This window comes from Phyllostomus discolor, chromosome 3, assembly GCF_004126475.2.
Source record: "Phyllostomus discolor isolate MPI-MPIP mPhyDis1 chromosome 3, mPhyDis1.pri.v3, whole genome shotgun sequence".
Taxonomy (NCBI): Eukaryota; Metazoa; Chordata; class Mammalia; order Chiroptera; family Phyllostomidae; genus Phyllostomus; species Phyllostomus discolor.
In genome coordinates this window covers 158,851,399-158,864,944 of record NC_040905.2, presented here as the reverse complement: position 1 = coordinate 158,864,944, position 13,546 = coordinate 158,851,399, and the positions used below count along the sequence as shown (strand labels likewise).

General features: G+C 36.3%; 1 protein-coding gene across 43 annotated transcripts in view; it reads right to left on the bottom strand.

The window, feature by feature from the left end:
- The window catches only part of PTPRD (protein tyrosine phosphatase receptor type D), a 1,502,332-nt gene that overhangs the window by 115,726 nt on the left and 1,373,060 nt on the right, over positions 1–13,546 (bottom strand). For 26 of the 43 annotated variants that reach the window (XM_036021603.1, XM_036021605.1, XM_036021607.1 and 23 more), the window contains 2 exons: positions 813–854; positions 210–307 (listed from right to left, as the gene is read on the bottom strand). In XM_036021603.1, the coding sequence (XP_035877496.1) occupies positions 210–307; positions 813–854 (140 nt within the window). The remainder of the gene's footprint in view (positions 1–209; positions 308–812; positions 855–13,546) is intronic. The other 17 variants (XM_036021620.1, XM_036021617.1, XM_036021644.1 and 14 more) reach the window with 1 other exon arrangement.

Below are 13,546 nucleotides of genomic sequence, written 5' to 3'. Positions count from 1 at the left end.
AATTTAATATATTCTATGAATGTAAAACCAGTAAAGATAAATCAACCTCATGATTAACACATCTTTTAGAAGTACAGTTACTTCTAAGTCAGAGTCTGAGTCACATTTAAAAGAAAAGTCACTGCTAAAGTTAATTTTCAAGAATATAGTCAAAAAGGAGAGAGGGTCAACTCTTGATAGTACTGCCAAGTATCAACACACTGACTTACCTCATACTCCTGGGAGAACTTCAAGTTGTCATTTGCTTTCAACCTTTCGATATGATCTGCAAGTTCCAAGATCGGTATTGGAGGGTGACTAGCCATACCTATTAAGAGGAAAGAAGAAACACATTTGAAAACAAATAAAAATGATGGTAACTATTCCAAAATATAGAAAATACGATAGTTAGAAATGGCCTGAAAATATGTGAGTAGTAAAGATGTTTTATGTGAGGAAGCAGGCAGATAGTTTGGTTACTCAAAGCAGGACATGCTCTGGAAGAATGAATTTTGTAGCCAAATGAAAAGTCACCAAGCATAGTCCCCAAACTAGCACTGCTGGTGTAGAAGAAAGCGTTATTGTGCTATGAATCAGTGCGGTTAGCTAGTGGAGAAAACTGAGAGTCAGGCTTGATGTCAACTTCTGCTTTGAGTAATGACTATTATGTCATTTCAAACTCCTTCTCCTGCACTGTGTGAAATGGAAACTGTGTAGAATTAAATGGTGTAAAGTGAACTAAGAAAACAGACATTGAGAAAGGCCTAAAAGGGAAAGTGTAGTAGCTTGACAGGAAACGTAAAGTGACTTATGCATAATCAAGGAAAACTAACTTGAAGAATGAAGGTTACCAGGGTAACCGGAATCATCTGAACCTGCAAAGGAAATGATGGTGTAAATAAAACAAAACAGAACGAATTTGTTAAAAAAATGAAATGTATAGTCTCATATACTTTTAAAAGGATTAATAAAAATGCAGCAAATTTTTACAGGATTCACTATACTTCGTGACTCAATTAAGATCGCTTTAATATTTCACAAATCTGTAGGTGACTGACATTCACATGCAAACATGGACGCAAAGAATAGCATGCATCACAGCTCATAGAGGATAATCACTGATGGCAAACCAGACACCAAACTGATTTTCAAAAATGTTTCCACTAGTAGCAGATTGTAGAGGTTGGGGTTGCAGCCTTCCTTCTCCTGGATGTTCATAAGTGGCTGCACTAATGGCTGTGGCATTTTACCCGGGTCCGATTATTCAACACCCAGTAAACCTACAATCTACTTCAGGTGTAAACATCTTTGTCCACTAATGGAAAATGAATCCAGGAAATGGTGGACAGGAGGGGGGAAAGGTGGAAAAAGAAAGAAAGCAGTGACAGGGGAAGCAGCAGGCACATCTTAGTTCAGTCTGCCAGCTGAAGATGTATCAGTTTCACGGATTCTGTTCAAAGGAATCCACTGCTAATTAGGATGATCTTCATGTTTTTCCAATGTTTCCTTTTCATATGATTTGCATTTTATTTCTTTCAGATTAATTTTTGTAACAGTAACATGAGAAAGTATTGCTGACTCATGTCTTATAGATACAAAATCCAACTGGCTAGAAAAACTTGAACTAGCATGCCCCCAGGGAAGCCTCTGAAGCAGACAAGGAATGAGAGAGGGGCTCAAACTGGAAGCCACATTGACATTCAGCTGACCCTGGGACTCTGGAGGGACTCAGCCTGTGGAATGGCGACCATGAAGTCAACATGATGTGTGGTTACTTTATCGGCATTTTAGAAATCATGCCATTATTAAAGTCGCCCAGTAAGTTCCTTTATCTCAAATGCCAAATTATCAACGGTTCTGGTAAGGTAATCAAAACACTATTTTGATTCTTTTGTCTAGATCTTTATTTTAGCATAGTGCTGCAAATTTTGGTGTGTTAGCATTTAAGGCCTGAAGGTCTGATTCCAGGTAGCTAAAATCTTAATAGAAGACCCTATCCAAATGAATAGGTTTGGAAGTAGAAACTGTTTGTTGCTGATTTAATTATGCATTTGGGCCAAAATGTTGGAGTCCATTTCTGGAACTTTTCCATATAGATGATAGAATTGAACTAATTTATATTCTGTGCAGGGAGTGGGTGGGTGATAGTGGTCTTTAAAGTGATCTTATCCAGATGAGGCGCCCCCAGTGACAAGAATGGAAATGCAAAGGCACAAGAGACTCTAGGCTTATCTGGAAATGGAAATGAAATAATGTGGACATCCATTACAGTGCTTTAACAGAGAAAATAATAGAGACAAAGATGTTTAGACCTTTTCGAGCGAATCGTGGGAGAGAGTTATTATCATATATGGACTGAGTGGTGGTTTGGCTAGAGAGGGAGGACACAGAGCCAATCAGGGAGGCGTAGGGGACTGAAATACTGCTCAAAGCTGCAAAAGTAAAGCCAGTTGGAGATGGGAAAAGTATTAGTATAACAGCAGTAGATCATAATAATCAACCAAAGATGTGATCAACATATTTACTTCTGGCATGCACTGGCACATGGTCTGGAAGCATTACTTCAGAAGCTAATTACAGAGAAATCCAAGCAAACCTTCACTGATTTATTCCATCTTAAACTAGGAGAAAATTGTGTGTGTGTGTGTGTGTGTGTGTATCATTTAAAGAAACCGTAGCATTCAAGAATTGTTGTTTAATAAGACTTAGCAGTATGTATCATATTATGTTGAAGTTTTAGAACAAGTAAAAATGGCAGAATGTATGTTTCACAGAAACAGTAGGAGAACTTGTGGGAATCTGATGCTATAGGAGAAGAAAGCCCAGACAACAGTACTGTACATGAATCCCACTTCTGGCTCTGCCATCTACAACCAGGGGTAAATCAATGGTGATTAAGTATCTCTTTTTGCTTATCTGTAAAATGCGGGTGCAGCACTAATTCTGGAGTCACTCCCCTTCTTTATAACTCCTGTTTCTACCACACGTCGACAGGATCTGTGAATGTAGGGAGTGACAGAGAAGGGCCTCTGGGATGCAGTTCACATATAAGGGTTCTAAAAGTCAGGGCACCTTTCCTCTGAGGGGTGGTGAACATTTGCTTTTTGCAAAATCAAAAACTATCATGTAATTTAATTTTCTACTTTCTGAATTTTTTAAGTTTAACATCATTTTGCTTAGCTAGCCAAAAGGCATATAACTATGTACACCACATATCAACATAAAAGTTATGGTGAAGGATAAACCTGGGATGAAATTCCTCTAACATGAAACTATTTAGCTCACATCAGAAAAAAATCTACTTTTTTAAAAAAGATTTTATTTATTTACTTTTAGAGAAAGGGGAAGGGAGGGAGAAAGGGAGAGAAACATTGGTTGCCTCTTGCATACCCCCAACTGGGGACCTGGCGCACATCCCAGGCATGTGCCTTGACTGGGAATGGACCAGTGACCTTTAGATTTGCAGGCTGGCACTCAATCCACTGAGCCATACCAGCCATGGCAGAAAATGATCTCCTTTTTACAAAATAGTGTTATATTATTCCCTCCAAAACTTCTCCATTGTCCAATGGTGAAAAAATTTTATATGATATAAATCAAGCACGTTAGATACCGAATATAAAAGCAGACATGCTAAGAAAACTATAAAGTTGACTTCACTGTGGTAGCTTTTCAACCCTTTTTAGGGCAACCTGGCCTTTGTTCATTGTCTATAAACCAGAGTTTTAAAGGGCCAGTGTTTTTTCACATTAGCATCACTTGAGGTATTTTAAAATTCCTTCTTTCCAGACTAATTAAGTCAGAATCTCTAAGTGTGGAAGCCAGACATTGATATTTTTAAAGTTCCCAGTAACGGCGCTTGGTCCTATGAGAATTCTTAATGGGGCCCTATAATTTCATTTATTTAATTTTCATTCAATAATCTTATCAGAGTTTATGAGAATGAGATCAGCTTTTTTCTGGTGCTACCCTTGAATCTGCTTTTAATACTTCAGCTATTATTAGTAGCAAAAAACTTGAAGAACAGCTCACAATGGGTGAGGATTCATCAGGGTCCTAACTTTATCATCCTGAAGCTACAAATGCACAACATAAATGCATTTGAAAGGCACATGCTGGATGTGAGCAGAGTTCCCTTTCTGAAGCTCTGATATCCACTGTTAACATGAAAAATGACAGATGCAGTCACTGAAATCTGCCTGAGGATGAAGGAAAACATGGCAGCTACTTTTAATAGGGTGCATATTTGTGAGGGTAATGTGATGGTAATGCAATGTACTGCTTTCCTTAGAAACAGTAAAACTTGAAAATCATAGCATTTTAAGCTGAGGGGTGTCTTACAGCATATTTAGTCCATTTTGTGATGTTTGAGGATTCTGAAGTCCAGAGAAGTTAAATTAATTGTGCGTGTTAGCCTGGCTAGTAAATAAAGTCTTAAGTAGTTTTGGCATCTCTCCACTATATTCTTTCTAGAATGGCAGTTATGACCTCCTACAGTAGGCGGAAGAGTTTCCAGGGGCTGAGGGGCCAGGCTGGGAAGCTAAATCATGGAAGGCGTCTAGGTGTTGCACAGCAAACCTTTCACAATGAAATGCGTGCGTCCCCCTTTCCCTCTAACGAGCAGCCTTCAAGGGCTGTCCTTCATTCCCCTAGTTTCAATGGAGGCTAGATAAAGAAAAAATACTTCTCGATTACAGAAATGTAATAGAGAAATGGAGAGGAAATGGCAACTAATGTTCAGTCTCAATGCCAGGGTCACCTTTAGGGGTGACGGAGGCTGTGGAGAACATGCAGGAGGGTGAAACTACCCAGCCCAGCAGGGCTGGAGGGAGAGGCTCTTCACATTTTCAACAGCAACTGAAAACCTAGATTGCTACATGACATGTCTTCAGTTTTCATGGTTGACTCAGGATTTTGTTGAAGCCCCATGGGGTTCAAAGGCAAGACCTTTGCCAGCCACTTTTTGCTAACTAGACTGACCTCTGTTTTAAAAGAGCAAAATGTTCCTTTTGTGTGTGAAGGAAAATCAAAGAAGGTTGAGAATGACAGAGTGCATGCTCTATCCACAAGGCAATGGGCTGGACAACGAGCACAGGGTGCAGAACAGGAAAAGGTCACTTCTCACATGAGTCGCCCTCTGACCTGTGGGTTCATCTGTTTTCCCTTTGGCTCCCATGATAATTTTACTAATTAGAAAAATGAAGCTCAAAGGGATAAAAGGACTTGGCCAGGATATCCTTATCAGTACAACTACGGTTACATGGGGATTTGACACCAGACCTTGTCACTTCTCATTTAGGCCACTTCTCATTATGTCACACTAAGTGGTAACTCACTAACATCCCAGGAGAATGATAACACACACACAAATACAGGCCTGAGAGACTAGGCTACCTACATAGTAATACAGAGATCACAAAGCATCCTCAGTTTCAGAAAATATGTCAATAACATAATGGCTTAATTGGAGAAGGTTTGCACACCTTTTTTGGTGGTAGGGAAAAGGTAAAGGGTGTTGATACACACTCCTGTATTTCCAGTTACTTCCCCTCAAAGTATTGAGAGATTCCATGAAAACTTAAAGGTATATAGTCAAAATGTTAAAAACTCTAGTGTTATTTGGCAGAATGACTTTAAAAATCCTCAATTCACAATATTTTTGCTTTTAAAATGTTGTTATATTTCACTAAGCCAGTAATTTAATCAACAGTATGCTTCACCTGAGTTTTTAATCAATAAATGTTTATCAAATACTTGCTTTATTTTCACATTAAATGCCAAAAGATACTTGACAACAACACAACTGTTTTGCTAAAAAGAGTTGTTGAGGTCACTAACAGTGGCGGGACATTTTTTACGTGTTTTTCTTTTCTGTAACTATATATTTGTAAGGACTCAGGAACATTCTCTTTATAGTTTCCTACTCAACAAACTGTAATAAAGGCTGAATAGTTTATAGTCATGGGATAGGGAAAAACTAATTTGTTCATCAAATTTGTAACTGTAGTCCTGTCAAAAATGCACTTAATTGAATTAACAATCATAGGGAGAAACTTAGTCTGTAAAATATTTGTCAGATTATATAATGTATGCACTATTTATAATACCCTGAATGAAATACAGATACTCTTATGTTTACATTTTGTCTCGTGGGTGAATGATGAATTAAATACAAAAGAGAACATTGATTTGTCAGGTATAATTGCTTCTTGGTGAAAACATAATAACAATTTGAACTTAATCCACAACTTGGATCATTGCTGAGGGAAAGAAACATCAAGAGTGATTTTTCATCCAAGTGCTGGATGGCATAATTAAAACTCATTTTTTTTATGGAGGATTTTTCAGAATGCAGAATTTGAATAAACCATGTTTCTTACATCAGATATTTACCATTTGGTTCTATGAACCAAGATTTTTGAAATGTAAAATATAAAGAGCACAGAGGGTATTCTTAACCCAGATCATATACCTATGTCTCTTTCAGTACAAAATAAAATATGAAGATAAGAAAGAGCAGGTACACTAACCCTTCATCAGATGTATCAGTGAATGTTATCCCATGCAGTGGGTTGTCTTTTTTCTTTTGTTGATGTTTTTCTTTGCTGTGCAAACACTTTTTAGTTTGATATAGTCTCTTTATTTATTTTTTTCTTTTGTTTTTCTTGCTTGAGGAGTTATATCAGGAAAAACTATTGAAACAAGCAATATCCGAGATTTTACTGCTCATATTTTCTTCTAGGACTTTATTGTTTTGGATATCATATTTAAGCCTTTAATACATTTTGAATCCTTAAGAAGGTAGTCTAGTCTCACTTTTCTTCACATATCTGTCCAATTTCTCCAACACCATTTATTGAATAAACTACCTTTAGCTAATTGTATGGGCTTGTTCCCTCTGTCAAGTATTAATTGACTATAAAAGTATGAGCTTATTTCTGGGCTCTTTATTCTGCTCCATTGATCTATGTGTCTGTTTTTATGTCAGTACCATGCTGTTTTGATTACTATGGCCTTAGAGTATAGTTTAATATTAGGTAGCATGATTCCTCCAACTTTGTTCTTCTTTCTTGGGATTGCTAAGTGGGGCCTTTTGTGGTTTCATATCAATTTTTGAAATATCCAAAGTTTATAAAGAAAATAAATCCCAATACCAATAAACAAACAATGCAACTAAAAATGGGGAAAGGACCTGAATAGACACTTCTCCCGTGAGGACATACAGATGGCCAATAGATAGGAAAAGATGCTCAACATCACTAGCTATCAGAGAAATGCAAATTGAAACCACAGGGAGAAATCATTTCACACCTGTCAGAATGGCTATCATCAATAAATCATCAAAGAAGCGCTGGTGAGGATGTGGAGAAAGGGGAACCCTTTTGCACTGTAGGTGGAAATGCAGATTGGTGCAGCTTTCACGTAAAACGTATGGATATACCTCCAAAATTTAAAAGTGGATCTGCCTTTTGACGCAGTGATCCCACTTCTGGGAATATAGCTGAAGAAACCCAAAACACTAATTTGAAAGAACATAAGCACCCCTGTGTTCATTGCAACATTATTTACAATCACCAAGATATGGAAGCAGCCCAAGTGTCCATCAATAGATGAGTGGCTAAAACAACCATGGGACATTTACACAGTAAAATATTACTCAGTCATAAAAAAGAAGAAAATTTTACCCTTTGTGACAGCATGGATGGATCTGGAAAACATTATGCTAAGTGAAATTAGCCAATCAGAGAAGGACAAATATTCAATACCATATGATTTCACTCATATGTGGAATCTAACAAACAAACTGAACAAGCAAAACACAGACTCATAGATGGAAAGCAGGATGATAGTCATGGGGAGGGCAGTTAGGGAGATAGTTAGGGAGGGTTAGGAGGGGTCAAACAAAAAAGGAAAAGGACTCAGGGACATGGACAACAATGTGGTGACTGCAGTGGGGAGAAGGGTAAAAGGGAAATAAATGGTACTGGAAAAAATACCATAAAAATAAAAATAAAGGCAGTACATGGAAAATGAACCTTGTTAGCACTGACACCATTAAGAATACTAATGTATCAAAAGACACTCATGAGCTTTTGAAGCCCATCCAATTGCTGTACAGGCATTTCTGCTGCTAATACTACTATTTCTAATATGTTAATTTCTTATGAGTTTGTTTGTTTTGCACATCCCATCAATCACCTACTGTCCATGCATGCTTTAAGGCAAAACATATTAAGGTCATTTCACAAAATGAAAATGAGGCCTTTATGTGGCAATATTTGATCATCAATTTTTATATCCTTTTCCTCAAAAGATGCAAGTAGAAACACTAGAGTTTTGATTTTGTTTGAATTTTTTTGGAGGGAGGTGTGTGAGTAGGTGCAGATACTAAAATAAAAGAATTTTTCAGGAAAAAGTTTTCTGATGAAAAGTAACAAATCAACCAAAGGTAGTGTGTGTGTGTGTGTGTGGTACATGCTGTGTGGTATGGTGTGGTGTGTGTGTGTTTGAGGGGGTGGATTTTGCAGGCACAGAGAGAATCAGTGACTGGAGCATCCTCTGATGCTATTAGTTACATGCTCTCTTACACCTTTTTTTGTACTAGAAAGAAAGCTTATTTCTCTGAGAGCCAAACTTCTAAATTTCCTTCACTGGAAAAAAGTAAAAATATGAACACGTCCTGGCAATTTCTTTGATTTTCTTATATATCATCATCTTTTGACAATATTATATTTATTAAAGTCATTTGGTCCAATTCTAGAGGCCATGGCCCAGAGGAGCTACACTCTAAGTAAAAGCTTTTTACAGTACTTAAAAAAAACAACAACAAAAAATAACCTGTAATAGGCAGTCTCTATCAAAATGGTAAATGTGCCTACCCTATAGCCCTGCAATCACCCTTCCAGGTGTCTAACATTCAGAAATAGCAAAAAAGATCTGAAAAGACAGGCTCAGTATGGCTCATTACAGTATTATTTGCAAAGCAAAGCATGGGAAATAACTTAGCCTCCATTAATAAGAAATGAGTCCACACTTTGAGATATCTGTAAAGTAGAATAACATCAGTTGTTAAAAAAGGAGATAAAACTTAATACAGTATCTTGCAAAAAGTCTATTTTTACATAGTTAAATGTTAAAACAGGAAATTTTATATAAATGTACCTATCTATAGCTCTACACACCTGCTATATATTTTATAATTTAAATAACTGGATATCCATATAAAGGGCCTGGAAGGATGTGCATGGAGCTATAAATGGTAAATCTTTCTTGAGGGTAAAATTGGAGTAGTTATAGGAAATCTTTTACTTTTTATTTTAAATATATCAAGAAACAAAAATAAAAAGTGGTGGAATAAAGAATAATTTTTAAGTGCCTTTTTTGACTAACAAAAATTTTCAAATATACTAAATATTTGAGTTAATATAATGAACACTTATGTGGCCACAACCTATGGACAATGGTTGTTGACAAGTTTATTTTTCATTTTACAACATCTTCCAATAAATATGTGTTGCTTTTGTCACTAAGAACAAAAAAATTTCCAGGGTGGGGCTGTAGTCATTGGATGACTTGGAATTTATTATTTTTAAGTAGAAAAACTTTTCCCCAATGTAGGCTAATGGACATAGTTAACAGGTTTAATGCATAACTCATGTGTCAATCATCCTAACACATACCCGATTACTGCTGCTCAGGAAGGTGTATGAGGCTTAGTAAAGGCTTCTTTTAAAAATATCTTTTATAAGTGAATTTTTCTTCCCATCCTACATGGATCTTAGAGACCTGTACAACTTGATTAACTATTAATTCTAGTTCTTCTACTGTATTTCCTCTTTCCTTTTCTCATTTTGCCCAATTTATTCCATTAACTATTTGAAGTGGCCAGTGTAACTTTAGCTAAATCATACCTTCCTATGTATTTAGGTCTTTGTTTTACTTTTGTAGGTCATGGGTGATAAAGCAATGCCCCTTTAATTACATGGTCCACACTAGTTCTGACTGACCCTGAACATTAAGAAATGATGATTTATTGATGTAAAGCACATTCTTTTAAGAGATTAGGTAGTTCTAAATATAACTTGCCTGTATCCTGGCATCTGAATCTGACAGACAGATAAACATGCTCATGGGAAATATCTACAAACAGAGGTACCTATTCTCAACTGGGAAAATATGAGACTTCCTTACTCTGTTCAGATGCTTAAATGCAGTGTTTCACTAACAGTGACTTGATCGCCACCCCAAATTTGGAAAATATGCTAAAGCAATGTTCTCTCCACATTCTACAACTTTCCAAACATGGTTACACTGAAAACAACAGGTTTCTCTATCTTCCCTTTTTGTGCCTTAGCTGAGAGACAGTGATTCTGATCTTTCATTCTTCTAACCCAAAGACAGGTATGTTTGTGGTACTGCAGTTGAAGATAAAATTCCTTGAAGCACTTAACCTGTTACAGCACTGCATTTATATGAAATCTGGAATGTGTATTTCAATACCTTTTGAATATCTGGCAGAATTCAGGGGAAAAATTCCATCTCCTTGCATTTAGACTCTCTAACAATATTAAATAACTTAAAAAGTAAATACGTTTTTTTATTCACAAGATGGTTTTTAAAAAGAAAAGTAGAATTCATAGAGTCCATGGACTAAGCAAAATCTTTCTTTATCTTCTGAAAGAACTACTGCATTTCAAATGGTATTGTTTGATAATATTATCACCCACAACAGACCCATCAGAACTAGAAATCAATTTGCTTTCATGAACAAGTTCTGCGCTAGGGGCTGGTTTTATCAATCACCAGTTTCTGATTTTATTGAAAGTCATTTGTCTGCAGTGAATACATGCATGATTATTTCCCCACTTATGCATACCTTTAATAAACATTGCCAAACTTTCTAATGTTTGGGGATAAGCAATTATACATTCAGAGGTCTGATGTATATAAAAGCACCTTTCAGATAGTGAAAGGCAACATTTTTGGTCTAAAATCCAAAAATTAAGTAGATTCATATTATCTGCTATGCAACACCTAATAAAGGATCATTTTATATCACCATCTCAGAAAGCTCAACATAATTCATGAATAAGAGGAGAGGAAGAAGAACAAAAACTTTCCTGAGTTAACAATCCCACTTTCTGCTCTCATCCTATTGGCAAGTAAATCAGGTAATTCATAGCCACTTGCTGGAATCCATACTGGCTGAAGCAAATCGTCACATTAATATGAATTTCACATTATCAGCTGCATCTATTTCCTTTGTAAAATGGTCCAATTTTCAAGACGGCAGGCCACATTATAGATCTTGGAAGGTGAATAGACTTTTTCAACAAATCAAGCTTAAGTAGATTGCTTACCTGAGCTAAAGGGCATAACATAATGCTTCCTAAGTGAACAACTTCTGTTGTTCTGTTCTCCTCCTCTACTAAATCTCCTCTCTCATTCATTTTGCCCACTTCACCCTGTTATCTGTGGGAGGTGATAAGTCTAAGCTTGGTTAAACAATACCATCTATACACTTAGGTTCCCATTTTAATTTTGTAAATTATTTGGTGATATAAGCAACGTCATGTCAATTGTAACCTTCATTTTCCTTCTCAGTGACTTATATGTATTTTAACAGGTTATCTCTGTAAATGTGTCCAATATTTCCACATACATTGGGACAAATTAGATTCTCAATAAAATTCCTAGGATTGGCCATGTGTGCAAAAATCACCTGTAAAAGTGAGAAGTACTTATAGATGGAGGTCTCTCAGTTGAAGGCATTTCTGTTCCCTTTCCTGTAATCTGCTAAGAATCCTTTCCACACAGTGCCCATCCAAGCTTTGCATCAATGCCTGTAAACATTCTGTTGTTTCAGGAGGTGGTGAGGGAAAACACTCCCATTAGCTTTCTTCTTGGGGGCTACCTTTGCCTTTCCACTCAACCCTATAGTATACTTAGGTCTCTGTCAGAAGACCAAGGTTATTTCCCATACAGATAACACTTTATGCAGAAGTCAGAGGAAGTGGGTAGGGGAGTGCCAAGCAGCAAGCTACTGAGAAACATAATTATTTTCTCCATTTCTGCAATGTACTGCTCTTATAAAGGTGATGAGGCAACATATATAAGAAATCATTTATGAAATTATTGCTGTGGCTTTAACATCCTTCATACAAGGGTTTAGCCAAATTGAAAAGCACATGAATTCCTGAGTCCATTATTAAGAAGGTACCTGTAGCACTACTGAAAAAGTTTTACTGCTCAGTGCATATCAAGTTGCTTTAATGGAGCACTGAGCAGGTGACTCAACAGGGAGCATCCAGGAACATCACAGAGATCCTGGAGGACTTCACAGTTTGTTCAATTGTGGTGCACATGTGTACAATCTACATTGGTCAGTCTTTTCCATAATACACCCACTGGAGATTTCTGGCTCCATGAACATTTCCTCCCAACTTTTATGCTGATGAAGATATATTTTTCTTTTTAAAAAACAATTTTTAAAAAGTCAAACCTCATTTGCAATAGAATTTAAACAAAGCCCATTTATGATAATTTGTATAACCACATTGAAAATGCCAAATGTTTCTTTGAATTAAATAGGTACCAGTTACTATAACATATCTACATGTAAAAGAGAAAATATGCTAAATACAATAAACCATATATTTTCACTTAAAAGCAACTCATCAAAAATGTGTAGTTCAATAAATCTGTGGTGTACCCTACTGTGAGTTAGAACATCCATTCAACACAATGAAAAATTCCCAACAACTGGGGGTGTGATGCTGCCGCATTTCAATCAAACAGACTTCTTGGATCAGCTCCTTACTGTGCTCATTATCTTTAGGCACTAAGAGTGCCACTCTACTAAATGCCCCACAGCAAGAATATTTTTCCTCTGTTGAAGCACTTAATGTTATTTGTTTAAAAAAAAACAAGCATATTCTACTTATTCTCAGCCACTATGTGTCTCCCCAGTAAGAAAGCTGCATTGGTCAGTGAGAGTCAGTATAGGTAATATTTAAAAAATAAACATTTTGCCTCCTTTTGTTTCCTTCCCTCCCTCCCTCCTTCCTTCCTCCTTCTGGATATTTTCCCCTCCTCCTTCCTTTCAGAGTAACATGGACACAAATTAATAGAAAAATATAGAATAAATACAGGGTGGGACAAAAGGAGGTTTGAAGTTATGAGTATGGAAAACACAGAATTTTTCTTGTATTATTATTTATTAATTATTGTATTATTTTCTATATGGACAACTGTAAGCTTACCTTTGCCCCACCTTGTATATTCTTTCCCAATGGGGTGAATGATGTAATATTAATCCACCATCTATTTATTCACTTTATAAGATGAGAACCTGAATCATTTCCAAATATGCTTCATTGAATATATTAACTGTGCTAATACGTTCATGAAAATGGTAGCTATTTTTATGAGTATAGATTGTCCAAATTTAGAGGAGAATTATATATTTTTTCTCTTTTATATCCTACCTCAGATTTGCACAGAGAGCTTAATTTCTTTATGAGACTTAGGTTTTTGGCAAATCTCAATGATATAAAAATAAAAGGAG